The sequence below is a fragment of the Ictidomys tridecemlineatus genome, chromosome 11, assembly GCF_052094955.1.
Source record: "Ictidomys tridecemlineatus isolate mIctTri1 chromosome 11, mIctTri1.hap1, whole genome shotgun sequence".
Taxonomy (NCBI): domain Eukaryota; kingdom Metazoa; phylum Chordata; class Mammalia; order Rodentia; family Sciuridae; genus Ictidomys; species Ictidomys tridecemlineatus.
The window spans coordinates 84,513,848-84,533,767 of record NC_135487.1 but is presented as its reverse complement, the minus strand read 5'-3'; the positions used below and the strand labels follow the sequence as shown (position 1 = coordinate 84,533,767).

Here is a 19,920-nt window from a genome sequence, read left to right as displayed (position 1 = left end):
AAACACAGTCAGGGAAATATGGGCCATCAGAAAATGAAGGAAAACTTGGGTTTACTAGAAAGGAAATGTGTTTCAACACAGGAACTCCAATGTCATAAATCAGGTATGGTACTCTATGGCTTGGATGTTTCTGACCCCAACCTAACCATTTGACACCTTGTAACTATTGTTAAATTTTGTCTTACATCTATTTCTTCACTCCTCTGATTCTTCTATAACTTAACTTTTTTGCGGGGATGGGGATAATTTGTTCTTTTTAGATATACATGACAGTAGAGTGTATTTTGACATATTATACATATACAGAGAATAATTTATTCTAATTAAGATCCCATTTTTGTGGTTGTACATGATGTGGAGTTTCAGTGATCCATGTATTCATGTATGAACATAGGAAAGTCATGTCCAATTCATTACTACTGTCTATTTCCACCCACCCACCTACCCTTTATTCCCCTTTGTCTAATCTAATGTACTTCTATTCTTTCTGCCTTATTGTGTGTTAGCATTCCCATAACAGATAGAACATTCAGTCTTTAGTTTCATTTACTGGCAAATCCATAATTTCATTCTTCTTTATGGCTAATATTCCATTGTGTATGTCTACCACATTATCTTTATCCATTCATCTGTTTAAGGGCTTCTATGCTGGTTCCATAACTTAGCTATTGTGATTTGAGCTGCTCTATAAACCCTGATGTGGCTGCATCACTATAGTATGCTGATTTTAAGTACTTTGGATATATACTAAGGAGTGGGATAATTAGATCAAATGGTGGTTCCATTCCAAGTTTTTTGAGTAATCTCCATACAGCTTTCCAGAGTGGTTGCACCAATTTGTAGACCCACCAGCAATGTACAAGTGTACTTTTTCCCCTACATCTTCATCAACATTTATTGTTACTCGTATTCTTGCTAATTGCCATTTTGACTGGAGTAAGATGGAATCTCAGCGTAGTTTTAATTTGCATTTCTCAAATTGCTAGAGATGCTGAACATTTTTTCATATATTTGTTGACTGATGGTTATTTCTTCTGTGAAGTATCTGTGGAGTTCCTTTGCCCACTTATTGATTGGTTTTTTTGTTGTAGTTGTTTTTGGTGTTAAGTTTTTTGAGTTCTTTGTGTATCCTGGAGATTAATCTGAGGTGCAGGTGGGAAAGATTTTCTCCCATTCTGTAGGCTGTTTTCACATTCTCATTTCCTTTGCTGTGAAGCAGTTTTTTAGTGTGATATCTTCCCATTTATTGATTCTTGATCTCACTTCTTGCACTTTCAGAGTCTTGTTGAGGAAGTTGGTTCTTAAGCCAACATGATGGAGACAACATTTTCTTCCAGTAGGTATGGGGTTTCTGGTCTAATGCATACATCCTAGATCCACTTTTGAGTTTTGTGCAGGGTGAGAGATACGGGTTAAATTTCATTCTACCATATATAAATTTTCAGTTTCCCCAGCACCGTTTATTTTCTTGGCTACTAGAGACTTCTCAATATGTTATATAACTTGTAATAACAAAACTGTTCATCATCTTGTCTTCACTGCAGCACTGACAATATTGATTACTAATCCCTTTCCTCTTGAAACTGCCTGCTTTTTTTCTTGGTCCTCTCTTCCCAATCTTTATATCTACATTACTCAATAGACTTCCTGTGAGAATGGAAATGTACTTTTTTTTAAAAAAATCCTTTTTTCTGTAATGACTTTTCTGGTGCTTCAGACCTACTGAAACTGGTTCTTGCCACTACTGGTTTGGTGTTCTGAGCAAGTTAGTTAACAACCCCTGGGAGCTTCAACTCTTCTTCCTCAATTTGGAAAGAATATTTATCTTAAGCAGATATTATGTAACATAGAGGAAGCATCAAGTAAGGTGCCTGGCATGTAAATATTCAATATATGTATTTCATTATAACAATTATCTTTCAAAATCTAAATTAAACCCAACTTTATCTCTGAAGTTTTCCCAGAAGTAGTATGTACTTACAGTATATAAAATCATTTGAAAACTTATCATGTAAAAAAAAAAATGTCAATTTTTTCCTGATCTTAAACTATATTTAAATCTTGCTAACTAGGCTCTGGAAATGGAAGGAAAGTGAAATACAACTCCTGCTTTCTAGGAACTTAAGTTGTAATGGTAAAGACACATGTACATAAGTGTATATGAAGTACTAGGAAAAAGATATGTACAAAGTACTATGCAGCAGACAAAAAGAGACAAAACTCAGTTTAGTATGTTAGGAAGGTATTCTGGTAGATGTTATTACCTCAAGTGAGTCTTTTTAAATGAACAGAAGGTGCTGAGGATATAGCTCAGTAGTACAGTGCCTGTCTAATATGTGTTCAATCCCCAGCAAAAAACAAACGTGTAGGTGTTAGCCAGGCAAAGGAAGGAGGGAAATCATTGGCTGCATAATAGAGAATGGATAAATGCACAGACACACAAAAAAGCACAGCAGTTGTAGAAGTTAAGTCTGAAATGGGGAGCAGCAGAAATGAACTTATACTGGAAGGTGTTATAGGGAAGGTCTATTTTGTCATGCTAACCATTCTGGACATTAACCTGTAAGTCAGTGTTCCTGAAACTTCTGTTATTTGCCTATCATCATAGTTTCTGCCACATCCATCTTCCACTTGAATCATTAATTACTTGATATTTAAACACTTTTTAAAACAATAACTACTTAGCTTATATTAAGCAAAATCTGTAAAAATATGGGTTTGATACAGTTTTTACAATACCCATTTAAAATAAGTTATTAAAGATCTTTATTCAAGATAAACATATTACACTCTGGGGAAAGTGATAGGGATCCTCTGGGTGGCAGGAAATTGATGCAATTTGACTTGTTTTTAAGCAGATCATAGTGGTGACTAAGTAAAGGCTGGATTTAGAGAGATGGGTTAGACTGAAGTTAAAAAAGAAACAACAACAACAAAAGCAGTAGATAAAGTCCATGTGAGAAAGTATGAAACTAGGCAAGTGATAAAAGGAAACAAGGATGTAATCAAGTATAATTAGAAAGCAGAATTAATAAGGTCTTAGTGATTGGATGTACAGGCAGAAGAAAGAATTTAGGACAGTTTGTAGCTTGAGTAATGATTAGAAAAAATATAAAAGCAGGGTTGGTGAGGAAACAGGTAAAGTTTAATTTTAGATATGTGGAGTTTATGTTGTCTATTGAGGAACCAAGTGAAGATACTCAATTGATCTTTCAGTATATAAATCTGAAACTATAGATGTTATATAACCAGAGCTGATGACACAAACTGAGGAGACATGAGCATATCAGTGTTAACACACACACACACACACACACACACACACACACACACACACACACAAATCTGCAGAATAGATGAAACCTCTACAAATAAGGATATAACCCAGGAGAAAAAAACAAGCCTATAAACACCCCATTATCTAAAGTGAGTATCAAGAAGAGAATACCATGAAAGAAACGAATAAGGAATCGTTACAAAGAGATGAGAATCAGAAAAGAAAATATCAGTGAAGCCGAGAGACATTAAGGAGGTAGCTAATAATCTCAAATACTCTAATATCCAGTAAAAAATCAGGTCTGTTTTTATATAGTGTCTTATTTCCCTAACCAAATTATTCATTTCTTCTTTTTCCTTTTTTTGTAGGGCTGGGGACTGAACCCAGAGCTTCCTATGTGCTAGGCAAGTACTCTGTCACTGACTTATATCGCCAGTCCTTTTTATTGTATTTTGAGACATGGTCTCACTAAGTTGCCCAAGTTGACCTTGAACTTGGGGTCTCCTGAGAAGCTGTGATTATTCATTTCTTTAAGTAGGTAATTTTATTTTTATTTATTTATTTTTTGAATCACTGATGATCTCAATGTAGCATTTTGCATGAACGAAGCCCTCAAAAAATAAGTCAGCATTTATTTACCTCAACAAATAAAAGAACCATGCTCTCCAAGCAAATTAAATAAGATTTCAAGACTGGTAAAATGAAAGTTATACTTATCTTGAATAGTTACCTGTACAAAAGCAACTCCTGTCATCAAAATTACTAGGGAGAGCCATTGGTATACACCCAATTTTTTACTGAGCATAGACACAGAAAATAATGCTGTTGTAAGAATTTTCAACTGATATGTGACCTGAAAAAGAAAATAGCAATATTATTAATGCTTGTTTGTTTCTTACTTAAAAGGACAATTCAAATTAATTTCAAGTACCTGATAAGTAGCTGCGTCTAGATTTGATAGTGCCACATATAGTAAATTATTCTGAAGAGTATATATTCCTGATGGAATAGCAAGTTTAAGTGTTTCCATAGGTTTATTAAGAATTTCATCATGCAGTACTCGATTCAGTGCTCTTAGACTACATTCTAGAATAAATAAGTGAAATGGAAAAAATCAATATTTAGGTAATTCTAAGTAAGTTGTACATTCATTCTCTCAAGACCTTAAATTTCCTCATTTGTAAAAAACAAAACTCAGCTACATGTTAGGATGTTTTCAGGTCTAAATATACTTTTATGATGCTAATTTTTCAAATGTTAATTATTAACAGGTAGCATATTAAGAAGAGCATTATTCTTACATTCCTTCTGATATGTAACTAATTTGCTCATATATTCACACACACATACACAAACATTTATGATAACTAAAGGCTCAAAGTATTAACATGTTAACCAACTATCCTTGCTTTACTATATAACATTATAAAAATTTGTATTTTGTGCATTTCATTTATCATCAGCCATTTGTGCAATTAATAAGTATGAAAACTTCAATCATGAAAAGGGGTAGGTTTGGATGGAAAACCTAAATAAAAGTAGCTCAATTTGACTTACATAGCATGAGCCCAAATCTAATGTTTCTACAGCAGCTCAGTGAACCAGGCTTCTCAATATATAAATATATTGGCTTTTTACTTTCACAGTTTTCACTTTCAGTTGTCTCTGCATGATATCCAACAGATTCACCAAATGACTAATGAACCTCTGGTTCTTGTTTCATGCAACAAGAAGGAAGAGACAACAAAAGCCTTGTAGGTATCTTACTCTCATTCCTGGAATATGTTATATTACCTACCCCTAGCTATAAGGAAGCTGGGAAATCACGTATTTTCCTTTATTTTATACACATTAAAGACAAAAAGAAAACGGAGAAAGGAATTGGAAACAGACTTTGAGCTAACCAACCTACAGTATTAATCACACACACACAGACACACACACACATGCACACACACAGTCCAAAGAACTTTGACATATGAATCTCTCCAGAAAGGAGAAATTCTAAGGAACTCTAATGCTTTATTTTAATGATTTTCTCTCTAATATAAAATAGGAAAACTTTAATATGAAAATTTTTTGAAATGAAAGAATTTTAAAAGATTGCTGTTACCTGCCCTTTTCTCAACCCAAAATAGTAAAATTAACATAAATAAAAAGTAACTGAACTATTTTTTCCTTTATCAGAAAAAATCTAAAATGTCAGCTTACATTCTGAATGTAAAAATTTAAAGAATTGATGCTATCATATACTTTTCTCACATGTACTTTAGGGGAGGCTGTCCTCCACATTCCTGCCCATTTCTGGTATTGTTACTTTTTATTTTTGTCAACCTGAAGGAAATAACATTATGTCTCTTGGTTTTAATTTTCCTGATTGCTAGTGAGGTTAAGCAGGTTTTTGTTTGTTTGTTTGTTTTTCCAGCACTAGGGACCAAACTCAGAGCCTTGCTCATGCTGTGCAGACACTCTGCCACTGAGCTATACCCTCAGCCCTGGACATCTTTTTATGTATTTACTGGCCAGTCAGGTTTCCTCTTTTGTGAATTGCCTATTTATATCCTTTGACCCCTTTTTTACTGAGCTGTTGTCTTTTCTTACTGAATTGTCGGAGTTCTTTGTAATTCTGATTATTAATTTTTGGTGGTTACATGTAATAAAAATATATTTTCTCAAACTATAATTAGCCTCCTCATTTGGTTTGACATACAGGATTTTTCATTTTAATGTATCTATCCCCAAATTATCTATTTTTTTACCTTTATGGCTTATTTTTGTTTGGTATCTTGTTTTAAATCATTCATAGACCATGATCATAAAGTTTTGTTTTTAAGGACTGGGGTTGTGGCTCAGTGGCAGAGCGCTTGCCTAGCATGTGTGAGGTACTGGGTTTGATTCTTAGCAACACGTATCAATAAATAAAAAGTCCATTGACAACTAAAAAATATTTTAAAAATAGTTTTGTTTTAAAATGTCAATATTTTGTCCACTTGGAATTTATTTTTGTGCACAGTGTGCTTATTCATGCTTTAGTTCACTGAAATTTGGCTTTATCATCTCTCCACAATGTAACCATTTATGCTAAAGATCTCTTTGGCTCTACAGTGTTAAATGTAGTGTATACTTGTATTCACCTAGACCTTAGCAGCAAAAACACTAATTTCTCAGCCTTTATATTATGTTTTTATGTCTTGCTGGTGGCTCCTTTACAGTCCTTCTCTTACTGATTCTGCCTTCTGAATTAGACCTCTAAATATTGGGAATGCTAACAAAGTTCAGACTTTGGCCCTTCTTTCCTCTAGTACATATAATAGCTTATCTTATCCAATCCTTGACTTAAAAAAAAATTTCCTTTTTACCACAATTGACTTTTATTAAAACAATCTATAAGCTGACAAATCCCTGAGCTTCATATTCATATACTCCTCTACTATTTGACATACCAATTTGAATGCTTTATATGTGTCTCAAACTTAATATGGCCCAAAGAGAAGCCTCTATCTTTTAGATATCAATCTTTAGCACTCAGAAATTTAATCTAAAAACCTAAAATCATTATCCAAACTGGACTCCTCCCTTTTCCTGGCTTTCACTCTATTATCAAGTCATGTAAAATATAGTTCAAAAGAAGATATACAAATGGCTGAGAAGCACTTGTAAATATACACTCAAAAGAAAAGAAGGGACTCAACCAGACATTTGTATATCTACTGCAGCATTTCTTATTTTCATTCCAGCATTATTTACTATAATCAAAAGGTGGAAACAACCCAAGTGTCCATCAACATATGAATAAGTAAGTAAAACATGGTATATTTATACAATGAAATATTTTTCAACCATAAAAAGAAATAAAGTTCTTATTTAGAGCAGTAGAGCACTTGCCTCATACATGCGAGTCACTGGGTTCAATCCTCAGTACCACATAAAAATAAATAAAGGTATTTGTCCATCTACAACTAACTAACTAACTAAATAAATAAATAAATAAAATTCTGATACATGTTACAATATGGATAAATCCTGAAAACATTATAAATGTTATGATTCAACTTATATGAAATATCTGGACTAGGTATTTCATACAGACAGAAAGTAAATTAGAGAGCTGGAATGTACCTCAGTGGTAGAGTGCTTGCCTAGCATAATTGGGGCTCTGGGTTCTATCCCCAGAATCAAGAAAAAGAGAGAGTAGGGCTGGAGATGTGGCTCAAGTGGTAGTGTGCTTGCCTGGCATGCATGTGGTCTGGGTTCAATCCTCAGCACCACATACAAACAAAAATGTTGTGTCTGCCAAAAACTAAAAAAAAAAAAAAAAAATTAAAATTCTCTCTCTTAAAAAAAAAAAAGAAAGAAAAAGAGAGAGTAAATTAGAGATTACTGGGGAATGGCGATAAAGGCCAATGGGGAATTATTACCCAAGAGTTCCAGAGTTTCTGTTTCAGATGATGAAAAAAGCTTTGAAAATTGGCCATGTTTGTACAACACTGTAAATGCAGTTAATGCCAATGATTTATGCATTAAAAAATCATTACAATGGCAAATTCTAAGTTACATACATTTATTACAGTTGATAACAAAATACTTCAAAAACCATCAAATGGTACATTTAAAATTGATGAATACATGCACCAAGCCCTGGGTTAAATCCTCAATGCTGTACACACATAAAAAAAGGTGACTTGGGGCTGGAGTGTAGCTCAGTGATACAGAATATGCTTAGCATGCTTGAGACCCCAGGTTCAATCTCCAGCTCCAAAAAGAACAAAACAAAACATGCCTGTAATCCCACAGAGGCACAAGTTCAAGGCCAACCTGAGAAATTTAGCAATACCCTGTCACAAAATAAAAATAAAAATAAGAAGTGTTGGGAATGTAGCTCAGTGTTAGACCACCCCTGGATTCAATCCCTAGTACTGCAAATAACAACAACAAAACAAAACAAAAAACGGGTGAATTGAATGGTTCATGAATTATCTCTCAATGAAACTGTTTTTAAAAACTGAATCAAGGACTGGGGTTGTGGCTCAGGGTAGGGTGCTTGCCTACCACACATGAGGCACTGGGTTCAATCTCTGGCACCACACAAAAATAAAATAAATAAAATAAAGATATTGTGTCCATTTATACCTTAAAATATACTTAAAAAAAAAAACTGTATCAAGGGCTGAGGATGTAGCTCTGTGGTAAAGTGTTTGCCTAGCATGCATGAGATCCTGGGTTCAATTCCTAATACCACAAATAAATAAAGGGAAAACTGTACCAAGTTAGTCATGCCCAACTAATCAATACAGCAAATAAAATAAAAAATCTTTAGTAAAAAGTTCTAATAGTCACAGAATTATAGAATTTACTTTTTCAAAATTATTATACCATAATTGTAAGAAAAGATGATTCATATTTATAGTGTTAATCAGAAGACATGAATCATGATATTAGGATAAAATGCCTTTATTCCCAACTAAATACTAGGACAATCAGACAATGCAAGAGTTCAAATATGTAGTTACCTATATGTTTACATCTATACGTAAATTAAATTAATTGCACTAAGTAAAAACAAAAAACCTAGATACCTACTACTGTCTTTGTAGACTAATAAAAGGCAGGCCATTATCTTCAAAAGCTCAGCAACAACCACTGCTGTAGAAGATAGATAACGAGGTCCTTCCTCTTTTAAAGTCCTAGAATAACGCATGGTTAGAACCAAACTGGTAGTCTGAAAGACCAAAATTCCCAGGGAAAGGTATTTTAGGTTGGCAGACATTGTTTTATCTTCATTTGCCTGAAAAACAAAATAGACAGGGCAAGTAAATAAAATTACAAAATACACAAACAAAATATCCAACATGAGACTTCTGATTCCAGACAAGATGAAGTAAGCAACTATTCCTCCTTCTTAACCTAAAGACAAAAAGAAACTACTACCAGAGGCTCTGAAAGGTGAAGAAAATAAAGTAAATTGGCTGAAGACATAAGATTTCAAGGAATAACCCAGGAACAAATTCCTTGGAGATTTTTTGCCATCTATATTTTCTACTCTGGGTGCCACAATAATTCACAACCTGGAATTACTAACAGGAATAGAACAAAAACAACAAAGTAGTAACAAGAAAAACCCAGTTCCTCTAACCAAAAGACTAACACAGCTGATCTAACACAGTCCTACGACAACACAACAAAACCCGTTCAACTGGCACAGAGCTATGTTGACCATCACCACTCAGATCAATGGGAGCAGAGGTAGTACCCTTCCCTATCCACCAAAGAATCTGCAACCATAGACACTATGGAGTAGAGCCCTATTAACCATTTCTACCATAAACAAGTTGAATATAAGCAAAGAGGCAGTGCCCAATGTCCTACTACTAATACAGATTTAAGTAGGAACCAGAGTCTCATAATACTCAAAATGCCAAGATGCAATTCAAAATGAGTATACTCATTCCAAAAACAAGGAAAAACCTCAACTTGAATGAGGAAAGATAATCAATAGACAATAATGCAGAGGTGGCCTAGACGTTGAAATTATCAGTAAAGAATTTCAAAGAAGGCTGGGCACAGTGATGCCCATCTGTAATCCCACCTACTCAGACAGCTGAGGGAGGAGGATCCTGAGTTCAAAGCCAGCCTCAGCAATGGTGAGGCACTAAGCAACTCAGAGAGACCCTCTAAATAAAATACAAAATAGGACTGGGGATGTGGCTCAATGGTTGAGTGCCCCTGAGTTCAACCCCCAGTACCAAAAAAAAAAAAAAAAGTTACCCTGTGTAAAATAAGAAAGAAGGACTAGATGTAGCTTGGTGGTAGAGCACTGGCTTAGCATGCATGAGGCCCTGGGTTCAATCACCAGTACCCGCCCCCCCAAAATTCAAAGACGCTATCATAAAAATTCAGCAAGAAGCACTTATGAACAATCTTGAAATAATTTTAGAATCATGAAGATGATGAAAAATAATGCAGAAATCTGAAAATATATGTCCTCACAAATACTTGTACATGATGTTGATAGAAGCTTATAATAACCAGAAATTAAATAAGTGTCCACCAGCTGATGAATTATTAAACTTACTGTGCCTATTATAGTTCTACAAAGATAAACTACTCAGCAATAAGGAGAATATACAACACACTAATATAAAAAAATAAAAATTAAATATCAAAAGTATCAAAAATATACTAAAAAAATGAAACTGTATATACTACACAACTTCATTTTTATAAAATTTCAGAAAACAAAAGGTAAAATTTGTATGAAGTGATACATACAAACATGTGGTTACCTGCAGCCAAGGGCTGGAGTTGATGGTTGACTGCAAAGGGAGAGCAAGAAATTTTTGTTGGTGATGGAAATTTTCTGTATAGTAGTTATATACTGTATCAATTTATCAGAAATCGGGGGTATAGCTCATAGGCACACATTGGGCACTGGGTTTGATCTGCAGCACCACATAAAAACAAATAAGGGCTGGAGCTATAGCTCAGTGGCAAAGCATTTGCCTACCATGCATGAGGCACTAGTTCAATCCTCACCACCACATTAAAAAAAAAAACAACAACGATATAAAGGCATTCTGTCCATCTACAACTACAAAAAAATTTTAAATAAATACAATAAAGGTATTGTGTCCGTTTACAACTAAAAATCTTTTTAAAAATTTACCAGAACTCACTGGATTATACATTTAAGTGGATATATTTGACTGTATAAATTGAAACTCAATAAAGGTGATTTTAATAATTAAAGATTGAACCAGGTATGGAGACCTATAAATTCCAGCTACATTAGGAGGCTGATGTAGGATGATCTTAAAGTTCAAAGTCAGCCTGGCCAACTTAGAGAAACCCTGTCTCAAAATTAAAATAATAGGGCTGGAGATAAAGCTCAATGGTATACTGCTCCTGGATTTCATTCCCCATACTGTCAAAAAAATAATGATAAAGAGTAAAAAACTAAAGATTGAGGACGTTAAATAATAGCATTCTTCACTATGCTTTCCTCTAAACTTTGGTTCTGTTTCTGATTGCATGGATTAATGACAAGCATATTGTATTATTCTGTTCTTCACCTCAGCTAACTATCTTTTCCATGATTCCATCTTCCACATCAAATTCTTTGAATACAATCTTTGTTTATAGTATATCTCTTTACAGTTCTCAGAATCAAGCCACATTAACGGCTCTAGATATATGATCATTTTTCCCCTAACTACTAGTCATTGCAATAGCATATAATATACTCAAACAGATTTAACAATTATCATTTAGTTTCTATATTATTTTAGGCTACTTATGATTACAGAGAAACCTATTCTTAATTTTTTTGTATTAGTGCATTATAGTTATATATAATATTGGGTTTAATTCTGACAATTATACATGCTTAGAATATAATTTGCTCCAATTTAGTCCCTAGTACGTCACTTTTCCCTCTCCTTCTCCCTCCCTCTGTTCCCTTTCCTCTACTGTACTGGTCTTTGTTCTATTTACTTATAGTTTTTAAAATTAATTCATTATACATATACATAAAGGTAAAATTTACCAGGTGCAGTAGTGCATGACTATAATCCCAGGGACTTGGGAGGTTGAGGCAGGAGAATCACAAGTTCAAGGCTGGCCTCAGCCCTTAGGGAGGCCCAAAGCAACTTAGTGAGACCCTCTTTCAAAATGAAAAATAAGCCGGGTGTGGTGGCACACACCTGTAATCCTAGCGGTTTGGGAGGCTGAGATAGGAGGATTGCAGGTTCAAAGGCAGCCTCAGCAACAGCAAGGTACTAAGCAACTCAGTGAGACCCTGTCTCTAAATAAAATACAAAATAGGGCTGGGGATGTGGCTCAGGGGTCCCTGAGTTCAATCCCTAGCACCAAAATAAATAAATAAATAAACAAATAAATAAATAGTGCTGGGAATATGAATCAGTGGTTAAACACCCTTGGATTCAATCTCTAAAACCAAAACAAAAATAAAGTTCACTATGGAATATTATATATGTACAAAGGACAATTCGGTCAGTTTCATTCCACCATCTTTCCTTCTCCTGTCCCTTCTCCCTTGCTCACCATCCCCTTCCTCTATACCACTTAATTATCTCTGTTCTACTGAGAAACCTATTATCGAAGGAATAAAGTCTAGCTACTAAATTTGACAGCTCCTACATATGCCTCAATCACAATGTCACACCCATGAATATAAGGATAAATTTTTAATGGTGAAATATATATGTTCACCATTAAATATACATACATAATTATTGGAAAAATATATTAAGCATTGATTTTAATTTCAGAGACAAAAATTATAAAATATACCTTTTTGTTACACAAAAGACAAAGTTCAGAGGAAAGAATACATAGACTTATTCATCAAACATTTATCTCACTTTTGTAAACATGCAATAGCAAAGGATCTTATATAAAATAAAATTATAGCAGTTTATAGGTGGAAGATGCTTTAGAAATCATTTAATATAATTTCATCATTTTAAAAAGGAAGAAAATGGTAAATAGTGAAGTTAGAAGACTTGTTCAAGTGATTAGAAATATCAGCTTATATAGTTAAATATTAGCTTCCCTGGTTCACACTACATTCAACTGTAAAATTCTAGGGACATCCTGGTTCCTTTATCTCTGAATGGAAAGAGAGTAAGTTGCCAGCAACCTATATTTGGCAAAGGCATCTAATTCTCCTGGAAACAATGATTTCAAATTTGTTCAAGGAAGTCTTTTATTTAGTCTATGCTACCAAGATAATATTATGAACTGGTTTTAACAGCAATTCCCTAACTCCTATGCAAATAAAATTTTGAGAGGTTAGTTTCTAAGCTAGAGTATAACTTCTAAATTTTGTTTTTCATTTCCAAACATACACATTATCAATATAAATATTCATAATCATAATTCAGTATCTCTTATGATGTACTTGTTTTGTTTTGTTTTGGTACCAGGAATTGAACCCAAGAATGCTTAACACTGAGCCACATCCCCATCCCTTTTTATTTTTTGAGAAAGGGTCGCACTAAGTTGCTTAGGACCTTGCTGAATTGAAGAGGCTGGCTTTGAACTTGTGATCTTTCCTCCTCAGCCTCCTGAGTAGCTGGGATTACAGTGTGCTGTCATGCTCAGGTTATAATGCATTTTTTTTTAACAAGTTGAAAGTAGAACATATGCAAATAAGTGATCATTTGTATCAGAATCCCTATAAAAATTACAATTTAACTTACCATTCTATGAAAGGGAAAAATAAACTCAAAATGAAAATAATCAAAATATTTATAGGATTATACAAATAATATAGTTTGGTTTGGGAATGCAATATATGTAAAACTAAGCAAATACATAACAAACCACTAATATAAACTGGCCAAAACAAAGATTTCTATGATTTATAAAATGAATATTATTTCTTAATTTGAATATCTAAACTACATACACTTCAAAAACTGAAAATTTTAAACAATTTCACATTTAGGTTTGAATTCTAGTCCTTTTTACATTTTTTTCCCTTACCCCAAATTCCCCTTTTATCCTTCCAGATGTTCTTAATCCTCTTGCTTCCAGAGAATTTGTTTGTTTGGGGATATTTAGATTTGTTTGCTTGTTGGATATTATTTGTTTCATTAAAATTTCCTACAAGAAACTTACCAATAATCAAGAAAAAAACAGTACTAGATTCTTTCATATATATAGCTTCATGTGATTTACTATCAAAAATCTTGTTTTGTTAGGTACAGTGGCACATACCTGTGATTCTAGCTACTTGGGAGGCTGAGGCAGGAGGATTACAAATTCAAGACCAACTTAGGCAATTTGGCAAGACTATGTCTCAAAATAAAAAAATAAAAAGGGCTGAAGGTATAAGGTGTAGCTCAATGGTACAATGCCCCTGGATTTAATCCTCAGCAGTACCAAAAGCGGGGAAGGGGACCAACCATTTTATGTTTTTAAGATTTGCTGTTAAAAAACAGTTAAAGTGTCCCTGGGTTCAAGCCCTGGTACCAACAAAACAAACAAATAAGCAAACAAAGCAAAAAAAAAAACAAGACAAAACACCCACCAGTCAACAGGACAGGATGCAGTTCAGTGGTATAGCACTTTTCTAGAATGCATGAGGCCTTTGGTTGGATCCTCAGGTTTTTTTGTTTGTTTGAATTAACTACTATATAATTTCAACTTAGGGAACTGCAAGTTCTGGGCAGGATCTACCACTACTACACCCTTAACGCCAAATTAGACTGATCTGATATATAATTGATATAGCAATTATACTGCTAGTACCTTCCCCCTGCTCACCATACTGAGGACTGAACCCAGAACCTTCTTCCACTGAGCTATATTCCCAGTTTATTTATTTATTTTTTTATTTTTGAGGCAGGGTCTAGCTAAGTTGCCCTGGCTGGCCTCAAAGTTGAGATCCTCCTGCCTCTGCCTCCGGAGTCACTGGGATTACAGGCATGTACTGCATGCAAAACCGCACTTGGTTTACACTGCTAGTAGTCCCAAAAGTCCTTCCAGTACTTCTGAAGTCCATTCCTTACTCACAAGAATATTTCTAGGTTTGCTTAATCTAATAAATCTTAGTCTAATAAATATTTTTCTTTTTCTTTTTCGTGGTACTGAGGATGGAACCCAGAGCCTCACACAAACTAAGAAAGGGCTCAAACCACTAAGCTATACTCCTGGTCCTTCCTAATGGATCCTGCACTTGCTTACTAATTGGTACTTTTCATTTGAAGTTGGATAAATTTGCTATTCATAAAGCTGAGCCTTGTAACTTTAAAATTCACATATGGGGAGGAAATGTACAAAATTTCATTCACTAAGCTCCATTCATTTGGATTTGTTGAGTTTGATAATGGCTTCACTAGAAAGTTCTTTTGCATTTTGTACAAAAAAAATTAGTAAGCTTATTTCAAGGTCAGAGACATTCTCACTAATTATTAAGCAGTCTTAATTGAAAAGTGTATGTGTGTGTGTGTGTGGGGGCTTCTGGAACATAACCAAGTGGCAGAACACTTGCCTAGCATGTGGAAAAATCTGGGTTTCATCCCCAACAATGAAAAAATAGAAGGGGGTGGGGGGGCAAGGAGGAGAAGAAAGGTTTTTCAAACATATTAGAAGGAATTAAAGTAGCTCCTAAAGAGCCTTGCTTTATAAAGTTCAGTTACCCAATTCTGAGTTGCTTTAAATATCACACACACACACACACACACACACACACACACACACACACACACACATTTCAGGACTGGGTGTAACTCTGTAGTAAAATGCTTGCCTAACATACATTAAGGCCTGAGTTTCAATCCCTAGCACCACAAATATACAAATGGCAACATATTATATTACATAATATATATATATATTATTAATGTACACTATTTCTACTACCTTCCCCCTTAGTTAATCAGGATTACTGAGAAATTAGTTGTATATACAATTAATAGCATTACAGATATTAAGTTCTGAAATATTCAAAACATATAAATTAATAATTTCTATTTTTTTGGGGGGGGGCAATACTGGAAATTGAACATAGGGCTTCACACATGCCAAATGCCAAACACTCTACCACTAAGGTACAACCTCAGCCTTTTTTACGTCCTCTTTCTTTCTTTCTTTCTTTCTTTCTTTCTTTTTTTTGTGGTGCTGGGGATTGAACCCAGGGCTTTGTGCATATGAGGCAAGCATTCTACCAATTAAGCTATGTCCCCAGCCCACAACCTCAGTCCTTTTTATTTTATTTTTGAGATAGAACTTTGCTAAATTGCACTGGCTGGTCTTAGAACTTGTGATCCTCCTGCTGGGATTATAGGAATGCACTACCACAATGGACTTTCTCTTCATCTTTTCAAAGTTAAAATAGATCCTGTTTAGACAAATCTGAAAATCAGTATGGTTATGAACTTACTTCCTGTAACTTACCAATATACAGCCAATGAAAATATTTAGGTCTGTGTATGCAGCCTATCATTTTACTGAGACAATATCTATATTTTTGCTGATACCTGTGTCCAGCCATTAAAAAATTTTAAAAAAACCTAAATGTTTAGTCAATGTTTTAAAACTGTAATAAAACATACATTTTAAAGACTATTGCATATAATAAGATGTTTATAAATCAATTTTCTTTCTATTGTAAAAATAAAAGGTTAAATTTCTAAGTTTTGATTGTAAGAGTGAACTACATGTACTAAACACTAATTGTGAAATATACTCCCTTAGTATAATATAATAATCTACCAGAGGTTAAGGACATAATAGTATTTATGAAAACACATGTTATAAGTGTTATCCAAGTATGGCTGCATTCTTCATTAGTCAGAAACAATGACTGGTGTAAAAAACAAACCTTTTAACATTTTTCCAAGTAAATGAACACAAAACTAAACACATAAAGAATTTTTTTTTTTGCATTTTTGGTCCATTATCTTCCATGATGCCAAAACTTTAAAATCTAAAAACTAGCTGGACACTAAATAATGACAAAATTCATCATGATTGATTTTATTTCTGATATTAATATTTATATTTTTTATAACTACCTTAGAAGTAGATATTGAAGGATATAGAAAATGATAACCCCCCCCCCCAAAATTGTCTGGAGGAAGAGGGAGGGAGAAAGCAATCATAAATCCTTTCCCAGTAAAGATAGGCCCTGAGGGAAAAAGCAAACTTTCATTCCCAGCATCCCTTCCCAACCACAATTGGTCCTGAAGGGGAAAGGTGGATACTGAAATGCTGGGCCTTTCCCATTGCCAATGAGTCCTGAAAGGAGAAAAGCAAACAGTGAAGCTCTGGGTAACAATGCGTCCCAGAAGAGGAAGATAATCCAGGAAAACTGAGTTCAGAGCTTTTCCCAGTGACAATGAGTTATGGGCTTTTTACAACTTCTTTCCTGACTGTCCAAACCAACTCATTCTGCTTCAGTCTCCAATAATTAAACCACCCTCATTGTAATTTAACTATAAAACTCAAACCCCTCTGTAACTGGTAGCCATTTTCCTACCCAGAAAACGAGCCCCTTCAGTGCCTGATTGATTGACTCTACTGTGGAATAAAGGAAAGCCTGCTGATCCATTTGAGGTCTGAATCCATCTCAGTTATTTGTGCTTCTATAATGGTGCTGAAACCATTTTGGTTATTTGCTTACAGATATAATACTAAAAAAAAGCAATAATATTCTGTACTCGAAATCCATAAAAATCACATGGAAAAATCTAAAACCTTCTTTTTATGTAAATGAAAGAAATGAAGAAAAGTAATTGAGCCACATCCCTAGCCCAGCTTAACCAACTCTTTATCATTTACAGGTTCCTATTACATTCTAAGTTAAACAATGTTTCATTGTTTCTCCTTTCCTTTCTTCCTCATGGTGTCATGTGTCTGTTTATATAAGACAAATATCACCTGTATGTAAGTTACATTACAATCAATTTTTAACTTATGTCACTGACGGCAGAGTTTCCATTACCTACATATAATTAAAATCAATATACAAATATTTCTTCAATTATACAAGTTTAAAATCTGTCTTCCAATTTTTAGATAAAAATTATTCTATATTCTTATACTATTTAAATAAAGTCAGTGATTTGAAAACAAAATGACCTAGTAAACAGAGGTCTAAAATCCCCTTCAGAATGTGTGTACCAAGTAACAATGTACTCCTTCCCTCCCTCCCATTTCCCCACCTATGTGCTATCCTGCTATACCATTTTCTTCTGTGGTCATTTCCCACAAAAAGCAGGAGTTAAAAGATATTCTACAGATAACAGAGATTAATATAAAAGATGAGCAGACCACTCATTACTAAAAGTTCAAGACTTAGAAGAGAAGGAACAGAAGTAAAAAACAAAAACAACAACAAAAAGGAGATAACAAACAATTCTCTAGATGGCAATAAGCCATCAAATATTTAAGACATACTTAGTATGATGAGGCACTGTGCATGCAATCATGAACAAGACATGAGGCTTACTCTCTGGCATGAAGGCACATTATTCAAACAATTAAAAAAACAAAAAATAGTGCGTGTAATTTCTATGACAGGAAAAATAAGAGAGGCATAAAACAAAATATTACAAGAAAATTATAATCTTGTTTTATGTCAACTTGGTTAAGCTCCAACAACATTGCCCCCAAACCCATACTCTGCATGGTGCTGAATTCTAGTTGGTTAAACACAATATATGCACAAGAGTTGGAAAGAAGAAATGAAGCAAGACCCGTCACTCTCTCAAGACTGTCAGGGTTAAATGTGGTTTGAGAAAACAGATGCTAATAAGTTCCAGTTTATTCCTTCTCTACCTTGACCTACGTTAGCTCTTCCTTCCAACTGCTGACCTGCTGAGCAACAAAAGGCCACAGCCCTCCACCAGACTCTGTGAACACAGAAAAACAGTTACACAGAAGTGATAGCTTTCCATAAACCCTTCCACCAGTTTCATTTTATGGTCCTATTCTGTCAGCAAGACACAGATGGATTCCTATATTCCTCTGGAAGCTCTGACTTGTCTACCTACACCAGTGTTTAGGAGGGCTGCTTAGTGACTTTACAGTAATCCTCCAACACTCTCTTTTTTGACCTTTACTTCCCTGCCTCCCCCACAATTGTGAAAAGTCTTGTTCCTATTATAAATCCCTAATCCCATAATACTGAAGGATTGTTTTCCTGACTGAACCCTAACTGATAGTATGGTACCAAATGTGGTTCCAGGATAACAGAACCATAAGGTGATAGGAATCTGGAATCAATTTTCAAATCTGACTAGATTAAAGGTAAAGGAGACACTGGTAGTTTATCAGGTAGAAGAGTTACTTCAACTTTCACTTGTGCATAAATATCTGCAATCAGAATAAGATTTGGGGTAATAAAAAGTTGCTGACAGATATTTAATTAGAAATAGAAGAATAAATGTTTTTACTGATGGCTTCTACATTAACTAGAATTCTTGGAGAAAGAAAAGAATGAATGCGAGGCCCTAAAAATCACAGACCAAGAACCAATCAGAAAGCTTACAATGGCCTTAAAACAAAATCACACCTCATTTAGCAGCAAGCTCGACATTTCTGAAAAGCACATTCATTTGTTGAAGATGCTATCCTTCCTCCATTGCATGTTTTTAGCCCCTTTATCAAATATAAGATAGTTGTAACTTTGTGGATTGGTCTCTGTGTCCTCTATTCTGTACCATTGGTCCACCTGCCTGTTTTGGTACCAGTACCATGCTGTTTTTGTTACTATTGCTTTGTAGTACAGTTTGAGCTCTGGTATCGCTATACCTCCAGATTCACACTTCCTGCTTAGAATTGCTTTTGCTATTCTGGGTCTTTTGTTTTTCTATATGAATTTCATGATTGCTTTATCTATTTCTACAAGAAATGTCTTCTTTGATATAAAGAGAGCCACTAAGAATAGAACAGGAAGGAAGAGCATGAGGAAAAGACTAACAGTAAACTAAGACGAATGGGGGGAGAGAAAGGAAGAGAGAAGGGAAAACATATGGAAATGGTAGGAGATCTTCAGTGATACACAAAATTATAAGAGGTTATGAGGGGCCAGGGGGTGGGGGGAAAAAAGGGGAGAGAATTGAACAACAGCAGAGGAGGTAGAGAGGGAAGATGGGAGGGGAGGGGAGGGGAGG

General features: G+C 34.5%; 1 protein-coding gene across 2 annotated transcripts in view; it reads right to left on the bottom strand.

Annotated features, from left to right (window-relative positions):
* Slc35a3 (solute carrier family 35 member A3) overlaps positions 1–19,920 on the bottom strand; it is a 39,573-nt gene that overhangs the window by 11,141 nt on the left and 8,512 nt on the right. Inside the window, exons 2-4 of one of the 2 annotated variants that reach the window (XM_005339678.5) lie at positions 8,858–9,062; positions 4,209–4,363; positions 4,008–4,130 (exon numbers count right to left, since the gene is read on the bottom strand). In XM_005339678.5, the coding sequence (XP_005339735.1) occupies positions 4,008–4,130; positions 4,209–4,363; positions 8,858–9,044 (465 nt within the window). In that variant the 5' untranslated portion in view covers positions 9,045–9,062. Of the gene's footprint in view, positions 1–4,007; positions 4,131–4,208; positions 4,364–8,853; positions 9,063–19,920 lie in introns of those variants that run through there. The other variant, XM_078026820.1, reaches the window with a different exon arrangement.